General features: G+C 51.2%; 9 protein-coding genes across 9 annotated transcripts; 3 read left to right on the forward strand and 6 right to left on the reverse strand.

Moving 5' to 3' along the window:
* Nucleotides 1-19: 19 nt before the first annotated feature.
* PV05_04855 (uncharacterized protein) lies at nucleotides 20-790 on the forward strand (the record flags this gene model as incomplete). The annotated part of the gene is made up of 2 exons (XM_013461306.1): nucleotides 20-62; nucleotides 115-790. The coding sequence occupies 2 exons, from the start codon at nucleotides 20-22 to the stop codon at nucleotides 315-317; spliced, it is 246 nt and encodes an 81-aa protein (XP_013316760.1). The 3' UTR covers nucleotides 318-790.
* A 406-nt stretch (nucleotides 791-1,196) lies between these two features.
* On the forward strand, nucleotides 1,197-4,709 carry PV05_04856 (uncharacterized protein). The gene is made up of 2 exons (XM_013461307.1): nucleotides 1,197-2,701; nucleotides 2,757-4,709. The coding sequence occupies exons 1-2, from the start codon at nucleotides 1,642-1,644 to the stop codon at nucleotides 3,932-3,934; spliced, it is 2,238 nt and encodes a 745-aa protein (XP_013316761.1). The 5' UTR covers nucleotides 1,197-1,641; the 3' UTR covers nucleotides 3,935-4,709.
* PV05_04857 (uncharacterized protein) lies at nucleotides 4,657-4,989 on the reverse strand (the record flags this gene model as incomplete). The annotated part of the gene is made up of 1 exon (XM_013461308.1): nucleotides 4,657-4,989. The coding sequence occupies one exon, from the start codon at nucleotides 4,987-4,989 to the stop codon at nucleotides 4,657-4,659; it is 333 nt and encodes a 110-aa protein (XP_013316762.1).
* A 366-nt stretch (nucleotides 4,990-5,355) lies between these two features.
* On the reverse strand, nucleotides 5,356-5,834 carry PV05_04858 (uncharacterized protein; the record flags this gene model as incomplete). Its single annotated transcript, XM_013461309.1, has 2 exons — nucleotides 5,356-5,544; nucleotides 5,622-5,834. 2 exons carry the CDS (start codon nucleotides 5,832-5,834, stop codon nucleotides 5,356-5,358), a joined length of 402 nt encoding a protein of 133 aa, XP_013316763.1.
* A 196-nt stretch (nucleotides 5,835-6,030) lies between these two features.
* PV05_04859 (golgi apparatus membrane protein tvp23) lies at nucleotides 6,031-7,568 on the forward strand. Its single transcript, XM_013461310.1, has 3 exons — nucleotides 6,031-6,225; nucleotides 6,321-6,653; nucleotides 6,729-7,568. The coding sequence occupies exons 1-3, from the start codon at nucleotides 6,144-6,146 to the stop codon at nucleotides 6,878-6,880; spliced, it is 567 nt and encodes a 188-aa protein (XP_013316764.1). The 5' UTR covers nucleotides 6,031-6,143; the 3' UTR covers nucleotides 6,881-7,568.
* Nucleotides 7,569-7,651: 83 nt separating this feature from the next.
* Nucleotides 7,652-9,379, reverse strand: PV05_04860 (uncharacterized protein; the record flags this gene model as incomplete). Its single annotated transcript, XM_013461311.1, has 1 exon — nucleotides 7,652-9,379. One exon carries the CDS (start codon nucleotides 9,377-9,379, stop codon nucleotides 7,652-7,654), a length of 1,728 nt encoding a protein of 575 aa, XP_013316765.1.
* A 282-nt stretch (nucleotides 9,380-9,661) lies between these two features.
* Nucleotides 9,662-10,982, reverse strand: PV05_04861 (uncharacterized protein; the record flags this gene model as incomplete). The annotated part of the gene is made up of 2 exons (XM_013461312.1): nucleotides 9,662-10,362; nucleotides 10,412-10,982. 2 exons carry the CDS (start codon nucleotides 10,980-10,982, stop codon nucleotides 9,662-9,664), a joined length of 1,272 nt encoding a protein of 423 aa, XP_013316766.1.
* Nucleotides 10,983-11,653: 671 nt separating this feature from the next.
* PV05_04862 (valine-tRNA ligase) lies at nucleotides 11,654-15,570 on the reverse strand. Its single transcript, XM_013461313.1, has 3 exons — nucleotides 15,338-15,570; nucleotides 15,097-15,282; nucleotides 11,654-14,846 (listed from the first exon to the last, which is right to left on the reverse strand). Exons 1-3 carry the CDS (start codon nucleotides 15,366-15,368, stop codon nucleotides 11,776-11,778), a joined length of 3,288 nt encoding a protein of 1,095 aa, XP_013316767.1. The 5' UTR covers nucleotides 15,369-15,570; the 3' UTR covers nucleotides 11,654-11,775.
* A 145-nt stretch (nucleotides 15,571-15,715) lies between these two features.
* On the reverse strand, nucleotides 15,716-17,386 carry PV05_04863 (casein kinase II subunit alpha). Its single transcript, XM_013461314.1, has 4 exons — nucleotides 17,059-17,386; nucleotides 16,626-16,999; nucleotides 16,158-16,577; nucleotides 15,716-16,110 (listed from the first exon to the last, which is right to left on the reverse strand). Exons 1-4 carry the CDS (start codon nucleotides 17,207-17,209, stop codon nucleotides 16,015-16,017), a joined length of 1,041 nt encoding a protein of 346 aa, XP_013316768.1. The 5' UTR covers nucleotides 17,210-17,386; the 3' UTR covers nucleotides 15,716-16,014.
* Nucleotides 17,387-18,068: the final 682 nt, after the last annotated feature.

Here is an 18,068-nt window from a genome sequence, read left to right on the forward strand (position 1 = left end):
CAAGCTTAGGCGAATCAAGATGAACACCGAACTGCGAAGACAAGTCATCAATATCTACAAAGGTAAGACACAGACGTGTTGATTCTTCACCGGCGAATATTGACCTGTCAATAGAGCTCCTGGAGATGGGCAGACATTATCCTTTAGGCTATGACTATTTTCGATCACGGCTGCATAAGGCATTTATGTCGAAGGCGAGCTTGACAGACGAGGAGCAGATACGTCAGGGTATCAAGCGAGCCGAGTTCGTCAAGAAGGAAATAGAGGCTTTATATTTTCTCAAGAAATATCGATCGATGAAAAGTCGCTACTCGTGAACCCCGGCTTCCACATATACAAAAAATGTCTCTCCACCAAGGACGCTCCAATGCCGAGCAACACTCACCGACAACGTGGCTATCCATTCGGCAGAATAGGAAGGTATCTATCCTCAGACACCCCGGTCAGGATTAATCGCACGTGACCTGGTATCAACCCAGATGGACGCGGCAGAGCCAACAATGCCTGTACGATATCAGTCAACTAGCAACGGGGGATTGTGGTGCACGATGCCGGCGAGAAGAAGCAGAGCTGAAAATGCGAGACCGTCCCCGAAATTCCAGGTGGTTGCGCCCAGCACAATCGTCCTTACGGCACAGTTTGGCACTCGATGTCAGTGCTTGGTATTCTGCCGCGACCGAGGTGGGCTCTCTGGCCCCTGAAGTGGACGTCGCAGGAAACTTGGGCTCTTTGGTGACAGATACTCGAAGGTTGGACGAGTTGCCAAACAAGAGCCGTTGTCGAACATCAGTCAAACAACGGCAATGTCCGCAACTCGACTGCCTAACAATATTGGAATCTTCGGTATTGATCAAGACCAGCGCGCTTGAAGATTGACCGATCTGTGGCCATCGGAAGCGCGAATGCGTACCAACTCATTGTGGAGGTTGCATGTAGCCTGTAGCTGATTGAGTCTCACGGCTCTCTGGATCGCCATAGGATAAACTCATAAGCCCAAAAGTAAGAGAGAGAAAATCCCTGGCAGGTTTCGTCGGTTCTTGAGTGGTTTGATAATCTTGACATGGCAGAGATGACAGAGTGGTATTGTCGAGCTGTAAACGATGAGGCTGGTGACTGGATGCGGCCGTGCCAAGAAACCGGCTGGTGAGGCTGCGGATGTGACTGCATCCCACCACTTGCAGTGTCTGCGCCCTGACCTTCTACTGCGCATAGCAAACTCATTCTTCAAATCGCTCGCGCACTCTCATTCACTACATCTCCATCGATATCTCTGTGTATATCAAATCAATATTCAGCCACGCACCAACTAATCGACGTGCCTTGACAGATCTGTCACTGCCCCCCTTTCCCGCTTGCCAAACCGTTTTCAAGCTTCCATCTCCGTCACCCCGAATTCAGAACTCGTCCACCATCCCAACACAGCGCTAAGGTGCCTGATCAACCTAGCTAGAGCTTCAGAGCACTCCCCATTCAACATTGAGCTCTTCAAGGGGTCTCATGTGGAAGACACGAAGACTTGCTCTACCCTCCGCCCGCTCCTCAAACACCCACAAAGTCCTACCGACCCCTCCGATCCTCTTCCCCTGCGACCCTCTCGTACAATCTTCATCACAGACGACTCGAACGAGGCTGCCACGTTAGATGGCAGATGGTGGGTTCCGGTTCCATCAGCCTGGAGCCGGGCAGTTTTATCCTAGCCAGCATACCACTCATCGTAATCAGAATCGAGCCTCCTCGCCGTCCGGACGACGACCGTTCAGCAACGACACTCCCTCCCCGTCGCGATCACCTGTGAACCCTGGTCTTGCCCATAATTTCAACATGTTCTCTCAAAATGGCTATCAAGCTCAGCATGGGTTGATGAACGGGGCACAGAGTCATCAACGGCATCAAAATATACACATTCCAAAATATCAGCCGCCATATCACACCCATCACAACGTGAATCAGCATCATGCGCAACATCATCATGGGGGACATTTAGGGCATCAGCATAATATCTCCTCCGGTGGCTACCAATCGTCAACACCTCATCTTCAAACATACGCACACGAGCATCTGCAAAACGGCAACGGCAATGGACTGCCTCATGATGATATGGAGGACCCAGATAATCCCCATTGGCGAGAACAAAAGGAAGTTTGGGAAGAAAGCAAGGAGCTCAACGGGCCTAACTCCCGGGCGCGTTCGGTTGCGCACCAATCCAAGGGTGTGAACTTCGTGCCTTTAGGGGCCGCAGCGGAGGAACTTCAGACAGACAATACACGCAGTATCACCACCTCGAGCGGGACCACTGCGAGCAAGCAGACGTGGGACGAGCTCGATCTGGGCGGCCAAGGCCTCTGTGCACTATCTCCTGTGCTTTTCAATCCTGCCTACCATTTCTTGAAACGACTGGATCTTGTATATAACCAATTAGAGACCCTCCCGCCACAAATCGGCCAGCTGAAGAACTTGGAGCATCTGGACGTCTCCTTCAACCAACTCACCGAATTACCGGAGGAAATAGGGATGCTGACGAATCTGAAGAAACTACTACTGTTTAGCAACCATATTCAGACTCTCTGTTATGAGCTCGGCTTTCTATTCAATCTGGAAGTGCTTGGTGTGTATGGTAACCCACTGGAACCAGGGCAGCGCGACAAGATCACCGAAGGCGGTACGAAGAAGCTAATCGAGTATTTGCGAGAGAGCATGCCAGGTTTGCCCCTCCTTTCGCGATATCCATACTTGCAGAAATGTTGACAAGAAAGCAGAACCTCCACCTCCGCGAGAAAGAGAATGGCACCAGTTGGAAGAAGTTTCAGATGACGCTGACACGATAAAAGCATTGAACTACAACATTCTGTGCGCTCGCTATGCTACGCAATCGCAGTATGGTTACGTCCCAGAGCGCGTCTTGACTTGGGGATACCGCAAGACGTTGATTCTGGAAGAGATCCGCGAGACGAACGCCGATATAGTATGTCTGCAAGAGTTGGATCGCACCAGTTATGACGAATTCTTCCGAGCCGAACTTTCAAGATCAGGGTACAAGGGCTACTACGCTCAGAAAAGTCGTGCGGAGACCTTGGGGGACAACGCCAAGTTCGTTGACGGCTGCGGTACATTCTGGAAGGACAAGAAGTACGTCCTGCTGGATAGTCAACATCTCGTTCTCGGGCGAAAGGCGGTGGAGCGACCAGGCGCGAAAGCTTCTGCCGATATGTTGAACAGAGTCTGGCAGCGGGACGATATTGCGACCGTGGTATTCCTGGAAAACCGTGTCACTGGATCACGAGTCATTGTCGTCAACGCTCACATCTACTGGGATCCCGCCTACAAAGACGTGAAGCTCATTCAAGCAGCTGTGCTGATGGAGGAGCTTTCCAAACTGGCAGACAGGTATGCCAAAATACCACCCGCAACGAACAAGCAAGCATTCAGATTTTCGGACTCCGAGGATGAACCACTCCCTGAACCAGGACCATCATTATCATACCAATCCGGTCCACAAATACCCATGATAATCTGTGGAGACTTCAACTCCGGGGCCGGCTCTGCTGTCTATGACCTGTTCACGAAGAAGGGATTGATTGCGGAGCATGTCGATTTCCTCGGCAGAGACTATGGTACCCTCTCTCGCGCCGGAATGTCCCATCAATTCACCCTGAAGTCCTCCTATGCGGCCATTGACGATGAGATGCCTTTCACAAACTACACTCCAAACTTTGTCGACGTCTTGGATTACATCTGGTACTCGAGTAATACGCTCAGAGTTGTTGGCCTCCTGGGCGCTATCGACCCTGAATACCTGAAGCGTGTCCCTGGGTTTCCCAACTTCCACTTTCCGAGCGACCATATTGCGATCGTGGCCGAATTCAAGGTTGAGAAGCAGAGGTCGGCGCAGAAGGCTGTGGAGGCTGATTTTGGCCCCTCCAGCAAAGCGAAGTAGAAACCGGAGGTCCAACAGCAGCGACCAGACCACGAATCCGTCAATGCTAATACTGGAACGAGCAAAGAACCGGATGGGGAATTTGACGTAGAAGAGCGACACTCGGAAGAAAATTCAGGCGTCAGCGGCGCGAACAACAAGCCCCGGAGGCCAGCTGACCACGTCCAAGCGGATTAAAGAACCCGGTACCACAATTGTTCAACGCGTTCCCTTGAAGGCAAGGGCAAGCATGTTCGGGTATTCAGCCATGGCGAAGGGTGGGCGCACGATTCTAAATGACGAGGACTTAATTTACCGATGCAGAGTGCTGGAGAAGGGGCGCCAGACGCCAGATGAGGGTTGCGATTGCATGACACATTGGGGATAAACTCCTTGGGAGTGGAGTTTGGCCATTCAATTCAACAGTTCAGCGACTCCTCTCTGTGTGTCTCTTCCCCTTTCTGTTCTTCCTTGCCGTTGGTCTCTTTATCGTGGCACAAAGAATCTTGTATCAGCATCTTCGAAGGCTCGTGGAATGGCGTTGCGTTGAGAGTGACTACCTAGTGTATTGGAAATGCAAAGGACGTTATGAGGAAATGGCAATCTGCGGGAAGGGGCTTCATGTGGTTCAGCCGGCTATACAAGTACGCTGAGGCATTGGAACGAAGTCTAATGTGTGTTGGTGTCTTTTCGGTTGTGTCTTTGTATGTAGAGATATGCGTCTTGTCCGCGAGTCAATTGGATCAAATATTGACATGGGATAACAAGCCGATTATAGCAGCGCAATGATTTTGCCTTGACTTCGATATTGTAGTGACGGCGTCGGAAGATATTATGTTCCATGGCCATTCACGCTGTGATTTCCTCGTTGCAATACGTGGAATCGAGCAGTTCGCAGTGTCGCTCCCTCCGTCTCGATGAAAAGACAGCGGAAGGTTTAGTGCCGAATGGTGTTCGACATCTTTTGGTCCTCTCTTCTGCGTACCTCCCATGGCTGCTGATGGTTGCGATGCGAATCTTCTGAAAGGGCAGCCGACGACTGTCAGCTTTTTCGAACGCAACAGTGGTCCCTTCATGATTTCATGCGCAAGAGCTTCCCACCAATTAACCCCGCAGAGACACAACGATGTGTCAACGAGCGGCTACATATGCGCCTCTTCACGATGGCGTGCTGCCACACCCGTAAAGGTTTCTCGAGTGCTGTCTGTCCGCTTGAACAGGATCTTTGCCTTGCTGTGCCCTCCTAGATCTTCTTATTCACGGCGAGGTGTGAGATTTCTTTGCAAATTGCGGGTTGCAACTTGCCACCATCGTGTCTTGCTCTTCCCTTTGCCGACTGGTATGAAGGTCCATTGCAGCTGGGTCTCCGCCTCCGGAAAGGCTTGCTCGGAGGACATGTTCATGCATGTATAGTTCATTGAAAATCCCTAGCGGATTATGCCTCATCTTTTCAAGTCCAATTCCTTCTTGCTCTGCTCTTCCTCTGCTTGGAGTTTCTGACTCTGGCGAAGGTCCTGAATTTTGCGTTCGAGTTGGATCTTCTGAGTGATGAGATGGCCCCGTTTCGTCTCTAGAGTCTGGATAGCCTGTTTGTAGTCGACCTCTCGAGGCTGCTGTGACCGTATCTGGGGCTGTGTCCAATGAGGATGTATTAGTTCACCGGCACCGAGGAATTTTGGCGGAGGTAAGCCATTGGTTTTGATCCTACCTTCTGCGTCTGATCCTGCTCGTTCATCTTAAGAATGGCCCCGATCAATGCTCCTGAGCCTGCTATACCGGCGATGCCGAGGGCGTAGACCAGAGGCCTGTACCGGGGACTGCCCGTTGGGCGGTTGGCGACATTCTGGGCGGACTGTAGAGGATGTCGTGGTGCAGGAGGAAGTCTAGTAGGCGGCCGCGGTAGGTTCGGAGGTGGTGGCATTCTCGGGCTATCATGACAACGCCATGGGCAATTTGTATAGCCTGCAGCGAGGAAGGTGTTCTGTCCACTCGAGAATCTCGGACCCAGTCTCAAAGGTTCTTTGAGCGACTCAAGTTAGCCAGCGCTCACGTGACTGACTGTCAGGTTTCTGCGCATGTGTTCTCTCCCATCAATCGACACGCGCCTCGCCGTGGGTAAACTCACTCCTATTGCCAGTGTCCTCTCGTGCACTTTTGCTTCAGTCCCGGAATGTCAATCGTCGCAGTGCTATAGTGTATCTCTTACCATACCCGTCCACTTCTATCCGTCATGGCAGATGAAGCCGGCTCTCTCAATTGGCGCCTGAGTGCGCACCCCATCACCCTCCTCACATACCTGGGCTTTCGAATAGGTAGGTACTTTCTACACCACTGCCGACCTCTATCTCTTTCTCTCGTGGATGCCGCGCCCTTGTGCAGCCCTGGACTAGCTAACAACTGCTCCCAGGCAGCCTTCTCATGTACCTCTTCGGCGTCCTCTTCATCCGGAACTTCGTCCTAGTCTTCATCCTGACCCTGCTTCTCCTGTCCATCGACTTCTACTACCTCAAGAACATCGCTGGCCGGCGGCTTGTCGGGTTAAGATGGTGGAACGAAGTCAACACCGCGACGGGCGACAGCCACTGGGTCTTCGAGTCCGCGCCCGAGGGAAGCCGCGCCGAAAACAAGACCGACAAGCGCTTCTTCTGGCTGAGCATGTACGTCGTGCCGGCGCTATGGGTAGGACTGGCTATTCTAGCCATTGTCAGGCTGCAGAATCTGATTTGGCTGGTTACAATCGGTATGTACATCTTCTTCCTCCTTCCTCCCCCCAGCTCCGCCGTGAGGAAGACCTAGAAGACTGACATTGGTACAGCCATAGCACTGGGCCTCACAATAACCAACACCGTAGCCTTTTCCCGGTGCGACAAGTTCAGTCAAGCATCGAGTTTCGCGGGTTCGGCCTTCATGGGCTCAGGCATCGCGAGAAATCTGGCGGGGAATATGATGGGACGATTTTTTAAGTAAAGAGGGTGCTATCAGCAAAAGTGCGACCCAGCATTATATGTGCTTTGCTGCGAGCCCAGTGTGGACACTCGCCGACCCTGTTCGAGTCCACGCGACGACATCGCGGAGCTACACTGCTGCCTCCTGCGCCCCTGGAATTGTTGATTGGGATGACTCGAGACCCTATGCATACCACAAGCATGAAAGGCCCCCAAGTGGAACTCCCGTATCAGGGGAACCTCTGTATAAACATCTTCAACGCTCAGCACTTTCTCAAGAACACCCAATTCAGGATGGAATCTTCCGGACATTTGTATAGTATATGTGCGACTCAGAGCAGCTATTCAACGAATCCACAGAACAAGCATTGAACTTCCCTAGGAACGTACTTGTATAACGCGAGTCCGATGAAGCATCAAGGGCCCTCGTGCGTATAGGGCCGGTGTCGTTGGGCTTTCAAGCAGTCATGCGTTATCGTGGGGGGAGCCTTGGACGCCGCTTCAGTTTACGCGGCGGTAAAAAAGCAAAATCGACACGGGGAGACAGGCCTTTCGCCGTTCTTTTGTCTCATGCGTTGTTCGTGAAGGAAGGTGAAAGGTCGCAAGGCTATCAGAGCAGAGAATATAGAGGTAGCCCTTGTTATATGGCGGAGACGCCTACACTCGCCTCAGCTCGAATGCACAATTACATGTCTATCTTTCTATATCAATGCTTTTCTGACTATGCTTGATATTCGTACACGCAGCCCTCACCAACCCTCCGCTTATCCCAATCTCGTGCCTCATTCACGGCTCAGTCCATCTTCCCCTGCTTCTTGTCCTCCAACAGTCTCAACTCCATCATCTCGAACCCCTTTAGCGCCCGTCCATACTTCTCCCATACTTCCGGGTTATATCCATCGGCAATCTTCTCGACAAACTCCTCCTCACGCCACCTATTCCCAATCAACTCCTCAAAGGTCTCGCCTTCAGCCCGCTCCATCGCCCAGACAGCCTTATACGCCGCGCCTAGCGCGCACGCATTCTCACCAACGTCAAGTTTGAAAACGCCTTCCGAGCCGCCCAGAACTTCGCCGGCGACTTTGGCGATCGCCTTGTTCCGACTTCCTCCACCGACCATGTACACGCGTCGCGGCTGCGGCGGGAGATTTTGGGCTGGCGAGGAAACCAGATCCCTCGAGCGCAACCTCAAAGATAAGAATTGTGACTCGACAATGATGCGTGCGTCTTGCTCAGGCGATTGTGGGACTTTCTCAGTCGGCGTAAGATTGCCGGACTCGGGGTCATACTCGAAATGCCACTCGCCAATGGGCAGGTTCGGGATGATCTCGGGACGAGGAAAGTACAGTCCCAGCTGCATGGGTTTCGACCGGTCATACTGTGCCAATGGCGGTGTCGAGAGAAGATACTTGTCGAACTCGGTCCAGGAAGTCGTATCTGACACACTTGCTTTGGAATTGATGGCGTTGCGGACTTTCTCGCGGGCCAGGCCGCCGTTTTTGTAGCATAGCATAAACATATACAGGCCCGGCGTGGTAGGAGAGTTGAAGAAATGTGTCGCCGGATCAGGTCTGTACTCTGAAGTCGACATGAGGAACGTGGTTGATGTGCCCAGGGAGACTATTGCATCGTTGGAACGAAGGGGGAGAGCGAGGATAGTGGATGGATTGTCTCCTGTCGATGCGATGATCGTGCAGTCTTCGCTGAAGCCGTGGCGACGGACGAAATACTTCGAAATATTGCCCAGATGGATGCCGCCGTCTTCAGGGACATGGCCCAATTTCTGCTTCAATGCTTCCACGCCTGATGGTCCAGCTGCAAGTTCGAGTAGCTTCTCATTCCAATTTCCGGCCTTGATGTCCCAGAGGTTCATCCCACATACGTCTGAAATATCGAATGGTGCAAACTTGCCTAGGAATATAGTGGCTATCCAAGACGAGACCAGTGTGATCCTGTGAGTCTTGATGTATTTGTCGGGGTACTTTCGCTGGAATCGCAGTATTTGTGGGCCAGTAAAGCGATGATGCGCTTTGCTTCCCGTAACATTGGCTAATTGATGTTCGTCCCCTAGTATCGCGTCGAATTCATCGCATTCCTTTTGGGTGCTGGCGTCTTGCCAGTTGGGGCTGAAAGGATGTGCAAAGGCACGGTCGAGCTGCGACTGCAACGTCTTCTCAGGGTCTAACTGGGCTAGCAATTGCTCTGCATCTGCGTTCCAGAACACACTCCCATGCTGCATTCCTGAGCCACTAATACCTTTTACGCGCTGAAAGTCAAGACCGTCGTCCTTTAGTCTTGCAAGTAGAGTATCCATGGCTTGGAGCCACATTGCAACAGGGGCAAAGACTTCATGTTCGGCTTCATTGACGAGGACGCCTTTGTTGACGTTGAATCCTTTGGAGTCGGCATCGAAATCGAACTTGGCCTCGTGAACCTTTTTGAGACTATCATCGACAACCAGTCCTTTTAGCTGCTGGGTGGATAGGTCGAAGCCCAAGTATAAAGGACCGGAGGAGGTCATATTTAAGCTGCGTGCAGGTGGTGACCTTTGGATATATAGAGTCCCAATCTGTCTCTCTCTGGAGCTCAACCGAAGGAAATAAGGGTTCCTGGAGAATTGTTTTGGCTGTGATAGAACAACGCGGGGTTATGCGCGGCCAACCTTGGAAACCTTTTGAGGTTCCCGGTGGTCATCTTGGCACGATGATATCAGCCTGAAATCATAGACTCGTGGCCGCCGGAGTTTTACGCCGAAGATGCCCACAAGGCCCAACATGAGTACTCCATACGTGTCCATAACTTATCAATCATCTTTCTTTCTCCTGTTTGTGGTTTGCGCCTGTCCGTTGGAATGGTGGTGAGCGTGGCCATTTGAAGGCGCCTTCTCATGGTCATGGTCATGGTTATGCTCGTGTTCGTCTTCTGGCTCGGGACTGCTCCGTGGGCTGACGTCCGCAGGAATAAAGTCGCCAGCAAGAGTAGATTGAGTATCCTCAGCAGGAACAAATTTGACTCGGACTCGTCGGACACCACGGACTTTCGAACCTGCCCTTTCTCGGACTGCATTCTCAATGTCCTCCATTTCTTGTAGCGTCAAGCCGCTGGGCACAGCCAATTCAATATCGATGAGATAGTTCTGACCAGATTTTGTTCCCTGGATATCTCTGATCTCGGCCTGCTCGCCACACTTCACTGGGGCAACGCCCTGCGCTGGGTCACCCTTCAAAGCTTTTGTTGCAGCACGACGGACCGAAGACTTGACCTCATTGTCCACGGTGACATCCGCCAGCTCGAGCAAGGCAGATTTAGTATTGCCCCAGCCGGCTCTGATTACCATGGCAGAAATGAGCAACCCACCGACAGGGTCTAGCCAAGACGCATCGGTGAATACATGTGCTCCTCCAATGGTAGCAAGTGCGACGATGCTAGTGAGGGAGTCGACTCGATGATGAACGGCGTTCGAGGCTAGGACAGCCGATTTGCGTTCCCGAGCAATCTTCATAGCTGTCTGATCTTAGTATTCGCATGGAACAGCTGAGAGGCGACAACTTACTAGCTCTGTATAACCACTCTTTGACAATGATCGAGCCTCCAGCAAGCCATGCAGCGTTGAGGTCAGGAACGACCGGGCCATGGCTGTGGCCCAGGAAGGAAAATAGTCCATGAGAGTGTTCTGCATGCTCATGTGCCTGTGCAGCTGCATCGAGAAAGAGCTGCGAATATAGAACGTCCAGGGCGTTGAACCCAATACCGACACCACCGAACAGTAGTAGACCACTGACGCCGAGAGCACCCAAGCTTTCGATCTTGCCATAGCCGCTCGGAAAGCGAGATGTTGCAGGCCTCAAAGACCATGATATTGTAGCCAACGTCATAAAGTCGGACACCAGGTCAGTCAAGGCGTGAAACCCGTCGGCGATCAATGCTTGAGAGTGGAAGACGTAGCCTCCTATTCCCTTGCCGATGGCCATGGCCAGGTTCACAAACAGCCCGATTCTGGTTATTCTGACACCAGCATCATTCTTATTCTTGGAGGTCAAGTAGGCGGTATCGTGGGAATGCCCATGCCCATGAGAGTGTCCTGCATGACTCCTCGACTGGGTCATTGTCTGTGTTGCGGTCATTGGGAGGCTTCGACGGCTTGCGGCTGCGGAGAGGAGTCTAGGGAGTGTATTTCTCGAAGACGTGAGGATCGCCAATGAGGATCTATTCGAAGACAAGCTGCTCGCTGACCTGCAATGTCTTGTTAAGCGTGTCTGGCTGTGTCCGAAATACTCTCTTAGGCAAGGGGACATGTGTCGCGTTTCGACGCGGAGAAACTGCGTCAGCGGCATTTGGGGCTGGTCTTCGAGGTGCAGGGGAAAAGAATGGAACGGGCCACCGAACGCGTAGGCGGATTCGTAAGTCTGAAAGAAGTTGTCCTTCAACCCATGCTGTAGCTGAGAAAGAATGCTGAAATCAGAAGCTGCTGCGCAGAGGCACGTCGTAGTCTACGTAATATCTCTAGACATGTACCCGCTACAATGAATGTAACGAACATTTTATTCCTAGATCTTATTTTTTTTTTTGTTTCCGACAGGATTGGACACGGGTGAATCCGCCATATTCTAGCGGACCGTCAACCACGAGACCATCTCCGAGTCCCCAGGGCCGCTTCCCACCTTGGCGAGTACTGTACCTAGGTATCCTCGTTTGTACCTGCCGAGAGACTCGGAGAGGCGCCGGAAGCCAGTCATATGCTATGGGGATACCTAAGGTACCAGGTAAGTATGTCCTTATCCTAGAGAATAAAGAATGGTGAATACCTAGGTAATTCAGATCAGCTGTTCTACAAGTGTCAAGCCCTCGGTATATGAGTTATCTACTTAAACATTTTTGAAGCCTCGCATGAGCCCGAAAACCCTCATTGCAAGCCTTCTAGCCCTCCATCTTCAATCTCTCTAGATCTCTGATGGCTTCTTCAAGCCTCTTCACTTCGCTTTCTGCGTCCTCAAGCTTCTCTTGTTCCTTGGTCTTGGTTTCCGGGTTCGCCTTTTCCCAGCCAGCCGCAGTCATGATCTTTTTGCTCTTCTCAACACGTGCTTTCGCATCCTCGACGCCCTTCTCTCGCTTCTTCAGCTCCTCGACGAGGTCAATCTTGCCAACAACCTTCAAGTACACTGCCGCATCGGCATTGATGCTCTGAAGGGCACATCCAGCAGGGGGGAGAGAGGTTGCGCTAGGCGGAAGGACCTCTATCTCACCAGCATACTTTCCGCCAAGTGATTTGAGAGACGTGCGCTCTTCAGAAACAGTGTTGAAAGCAGCTTCCGAGTACGTCTGGATGATGAGATCTCCAGGCTCCTTGAAGCCGTATTGTGAAAGCAGGCTGCGTATGCCAGTAGCGATGGCCATGATAAACTCGTACTTCTCAGCTTCCATGGGATTATTGAGCTTCTCGATGAACTCCGGATACTTGGCGATCATAATACTCTCGGTAGTGTCGCCCTTGCGCCGGGGCAGTTTCTGCCACAAGTGCTCCGTCAAGAATGGCATGAGCGGATGCATAAGCAGCAGACCTCCTTCGAGTGCTGTGTACAATGTCTGCTGGGCAGACTTCCTCTGGTCCTCCGGAGCTTCAGGAGTCAAAATGTATTTCGAATTCTCGATAAAAGTGTCGCAAAGTTGAGTGAACCAGTACTGGTACAAGGTACCAGCAGCCACGGAGAATTCGCGCCCTTCAATCGCTTCATTGACCTCTTTGGTGGCAGTGTTGAGTCTGTGGAGGATCCACTTCTCAGAAAGCGATACGGGCTCGTTGTCGGTCAGCTTCGCATCGGGAACGAATTCTTCACCCAGCCTCCCCAACGCAAAATTGGTGGCCTGATAGATTTTGTTGCAGAATCGTCGCTTCGCTTCGATTTCTCTGATGTCGAATGCAATATCACCTCCGCCCGTCGTATAGTTGACCAATGTGAACCGTAGAGCGTCGGAGCCGCATTCCTCGATACCCTTGGGAAACGCCGACTTCTGATATGCCTTGGCCCGTTCAATTTCGACGGGGTCGAGATTGCCGGCGTAGAGTGTCTTGTGGAGGTCTTCCAGCGTGATACCTCTGATGATGTCCAGGGGATCGACAACGTTTCCTAGCGACTTCGACATCTTTCTTCCTTCGGCATCTCGGATCAAGGAGTGGCAGTAGACCTCCGTGAACGGAACATCACCAGTCAATTTCAATCCGAGCATGACCATTCGAGCAACCCAGAAAAAGAGGATATCCCAACCAGTCTCCAGCATGGAGGTCGGGTATAACTCCCGCATATCTGACGTCTCTTTGGGCCAACCAAGGGTCGAGAAGGGCCAGAGGCCTGAGGAGAACCAGGTGTCCAGCACATCCTCATCCCACCTCAAGGTGAACTTTTTGCCTGGGAATTTCTTTTCTGCCTTCGCACGGGCTTCCTCTTCATCGTAAGCGCACACCCAGAACTTATCGTCGCCCTCGTCACTAGCTTCGCCCTCAAGCTCAATGAAATATGCAGGTGCACGGTGGCCCCACCACAACTGTCGAGAGATGCACCAATCTTGGATATTCTGCATCCAAAAATGGAAGCGTCGAGACTCCGTTTCAGGTTTGATGGCAATTCTTCCATCAAGCACAGCTTCATCTGCAGCTTTAGCAAGGTCGGCCATTCTCATCCACCATTGCGGCTTCAACACTGGCTCAATTACATCCTTGCTCCTCTGGCACATGGGGATTGTCATTGCATTGTCTTCTTGCTTGGTATAGAGATCAAGCTCTTTCAGAGCATTGATGACTCCATAACGGACGTCGAAACGCTTCTGTCCAGCGAAAGGTCCGGCGTTGGCATTGAGTGTGCCATCGTCATTCAGGATGTTGATAAATTCGAGATTGTGCTTTTTGCCCTTGTTGAAATCGTTGGTATCATGTGCAGGTGTAATTTTCACGGCACCCGTACCGAAGTCCATCTCTACTTCCTCGTCTGCAAAAATAACGATATTTCGGTCCGGTATGAAGGGGTGAATAGCGGTCTTGCCCACAAGATGCTGGTACCTTTTGTCGTTTGGATGTACGGCGATACCCGTATCACCAAGCATGGTCTCCGGACGTGTTGTTGCAATTTCGATGAACTCATAGCCTTGGAATCTGGTAGGGGAGGTTGACGTTTTGTGCGAGTCGTCCCCTTTGCTGATCGGATATTTGAAGTATGTCAGGACACCGAACTCGATCATCTTGTCGTAGCCCGGTACTTTCAGCTTCGTCCGCCCTTTCAGTTCCTTGTTGTCCACTTCGAGATTGGAAAGTGAAGTGCTCAATGCAGAACACCAGTTCACCAATCGGTTCGCCCTGTAGATAATACCTTCGTCGAACAGGTCGATGAAAGTCTTGCGTACGGCAAGGGAGAGGTTCTCATCCATGGTGAAAGCCTCTCGACTCCAATCCATTGAGCCTCCCAGACGCTTCAACTGGTTGGTAATGTTGCTATGATACTTCTCTTTCCAGCTCCAAATCTTCTCCAGCAAAACGTCCCGGCCTAGGTCATGTCGTGTTTTGCCCTCTGTCTTGTAGACCATCCTTTCCACAACGCTTTGAGTCGCAATACCCGCATGGTCACAACCAGGGATCCACGCTGTCGTCTTCCCTTTCATTCTCGCATGCCGAATCATTGTATCTTGCAGAGAATTGGTAAGAGCATGGCCCATATGTAAGGAGCCCGTGACATTTGGGGGAGGAATCGGAATGACGAATTTGCCTTCTGGCTTGATCTTGCCATCTTTCGTAAATTGTGGTTTGAAAAATCCCCTGCTCTCCCACCACTCGTATCGGCCGCTTTCGATCTTCTGTGGTTCGTAGGCGTCAACAGCAGCGGCTTTCTTGACTTTCTCCTTCTTCGGGGCTTTCGATGCGGTATCAGCTGCGGGAACTTGCTTTTTGGATTGCTTCTCCTGGAATTTGGCGAGCTTTTCGGCCTTCTTACGCTCCTTTTCAACTATAACACGCAGAATTGTCAGATTGTAGTTCATTCACAGAATGGTGGGAAGTGGTAGGGACTTTGTCTATTGTGGGTGGTTGGTTGACTACATCATGCGCTCGACTCTATAAACACTTTCCCAGTTATGCACCATGAGACTCTGGCGACCCGGTACTCGTCCTCAAATGAGTCGTTGCTTGTAATGCAACATGAATACGAATGAAGGGCAGTGTATGTCAATGTGGTCCTTCGGCGTTTTCGTTCATACTTTCTTTGGCAGTTTTCGGCTTTCCTGCGGCGCCCATCACAGTTTGCCCGCTGTCATTATCTTGTTGATCTTTGCCAGGCACATTGTTGCCCAGGGCATCCTTTTTGGCCGCGGTTTGGGCTGCAGAAGCTATCTCGGAGGAGACTGGAGGAGGAGGACCTGACGGAGAGCCTGTTGGGTCACCAGCTGCCGCAAACGTCAGCCAGCGCACAATAGCTCTGAGACGAACATCGATACTTACTGACATTGTGGGATGCAGCATTGAGAGCCATGTTGAAACGATGTAGCCGTCTCCAAGCTGGAGGTGGGCGCAGAAGAAAAGGCCTGCAGAGTATTTTGCTGGATTTTGCCCTTGACCCAGTTTTGATTGATCAGGGAGACGAGTTAGTACATATAACACAAAAGGAGAGCAAAATGAGTCACTGTTGTGTATCTCGGGCAGCGCAAAGGGTATATGAGTAACTGGGGTGGAAATTATGAGTCTTATGCGTGCCCAAAGTTGAGGCTCGAAACCCGCAACCTCAAAGTCAACGCCAAGACTGACATCACGGCGATAAGAGCAGCGTATTCGACAATGAGCATCGATAGGAGGACTCAACAAGGAACAGCACAGGTTTGAGGCGGATCTATGTTTGATTAAAGTAATAGTAGCATCACGATTGAGTCGAGTACCTGCAACACACTCTATCCTGGTCTGTATGCTCGATTCGGTCCCCTCATGTCTCTCTCAATTACCCGACCTGTGTCTCCTTGGTCCCTTTGGGGGCCTTGCCACCTTCATAGTCACGGCCACTGCGATGTCATCTCTCATCACTCGTTTCGTCCTACTCGTGGTCTTAACAGACACCCGGCCGTGTGAATAGTGATCGTCTGTACGATCGTGGACGGAATATTTGCAATAGCTCATCCCTGCTTGCGTCAAGAAACGTGGTTCTGTGAATTTTGTTGTGCTGCTGCATTCCGTACTGGTGCAAAGTAAGGATGCGCCATAGCTTCTTGAGCTGTGAGTCGTTCCTAGAGGCGGTCAATATTGGTCTAAAAACATAGATTAGACCACGCACCTGATGATCGTATCTGAGTAGCTTGTCAAGGAAGTCGATGGCTTCTGGGCTGACAAACCGCTGATTGTCAGCGTTGACAAAGCTCTGCCATGGCTTTTTAGGGAATCTGCTCAGGATGTCGTCGTATTGCGCATCAAGTTCAATGTCGTATTTGTCAAGGTATTCGAAGAGATCATCTGTACCGAGCACTTTTGCGATTTTAACCAGTTGGTCGGAATTGCTGTTGCCGTGGAAGAAGGGCTCTTTGCGAAAGATCATGGAGGCAAACATGGCACCTAATGACCACATGTCGAGAGAGTAATCGTATTCCTGGAAGTCAACCAGCAATTCGGGACCCTTGAAGTATCGTGATGCGACCCTGACATTGTACTCCGTTCCTTGGTGGTAGAATTCAGCCAAACCCCAATCAATCAGTCTCAGCTGGGAAATGTCAGCGTTGCGCTCTGCTCCGTCATTTCTGCTACGCACCTTTCTCTTTGCATGGTCGATCATCACATTGTGTGGTTTGACGTCTCGATGCATGATACCCTTGCTGTGGCAGAAATCCAACGCCTTGAGCAATTCAAAAATGTAATACCGCACGTCGTAGTCGACAAATCGCGGATAGAGGGTCCTGAAGTCGGTATTGTCCACATTTTCAAATATCAGGCTGGGTGTCTTGCTCTGACTGTCCCGCACCACGTCCAGAAGTGCGACGATGTTTGGGCCCCCGGAAAGGTTCTGTAGGATCTTGATCTCGCGTTTTATCTTCTTCTTCTTGACCGGCTTTAGCACTTTGATGACGCATTTCTGATAGTTGGCAACATTAATGCCTTCGAAGACTTCCGAGTATTTCCCTCTTCCTGTTTACAGTCATGTTAGTCACGTACTAGTGCCAAATGTGTCCGCAGCTTCGGCCTACCAATTTTCCTCACAATTTCGTAATTTTCCAGAATACCCCAAGAGATAGATACCGAGTCGTAATCCCAGTAAGACCGAGGCATGTTAGCGTTGACATCGGCGTAGACGCGCGCCATGGCTGCGACGATGAAGTGATTGTGGGGTGTTCTCATGCGGTGGTGGTCAGGCAGAAAACGCGAGGCAGCACAGTGTCGGCGTGCGCTTGGAGTGAGCGCAGCCGTGCGAGGTAACTGAGGCTTCCAGGCGCAGCCTCTGCTGAATGGAACAAAGGAGAGTTGAATAGGTATAAGTAATTGTGGTACGGGTTATGAGGTAGCCTTTCGATCTGCGGTCACTAGCCTGCGCCATTGCTGGCAGGGAATCGTGATCAATTCGATAAAGTGCCCGAAGCTTGGCAGCGAACAACCTCACTCCTTGACCCTCCAGCCTTGCCTGCTGGACATTGTGCTACACTCCGATATCTGCAAGCCACACTAGTTTGCACATGATTACTATCAATTCGAATGGGAGAATACTCCACTGTTTGTATATTTGCCATAACAGGAACAATAATAAACATAAGCCTCGACCATGAGAAACAGTGGGGGAAAAGAGGAGAGAATCAAATCCCAAGAGGTCGTAAAGTACGATTACCGATCAAATCTTAAGCTACTGTCAGATTGAGGTTGATTGTTTACGAGAAGTTGTGGCGACGTACAGCCGGCTTATGTATCGAGAGGCGGTCTTCTTCGAACATCGTCATGACACTGGAACAAACAGAACGCAGAAGTCGGACCTCTCCTCTCGGTCAACTGCCAATATTTCCTTTATACAACACGCCGCGCACTCCTTCTCGGCAACGAAGACCGAGAAAGTGGGAGGAAGCGAGGCTAAGAACGCTATTGCTACAGCAGCAGTAGCTCCGTCCTGACATTGAAGCAGGGTAATTGACTTCCCATTAATGCACAATGTTCCCTTCTCCCCAAGGGCTTTGTCGATCTGCTCACTCGAGAAAAGCGTGCTGGGCCGACA

The sequence above is a fragment of the Exophiala xenobiotica genome, assembly GCF_000835505.1.
Source record: "Exophiala xenobiotica strain CBS 118157 unplaced genomic scaffold supercont1.3, whole genome shotgun sequence".
Classification (NCBI taxonomy): Eukaryota; Fungi; Ascomycota; class Eurotiomycetes; order Chaetothyriales; family Herpotrichiellaceae; genus Exophiala; species Exophiala xenobiotica.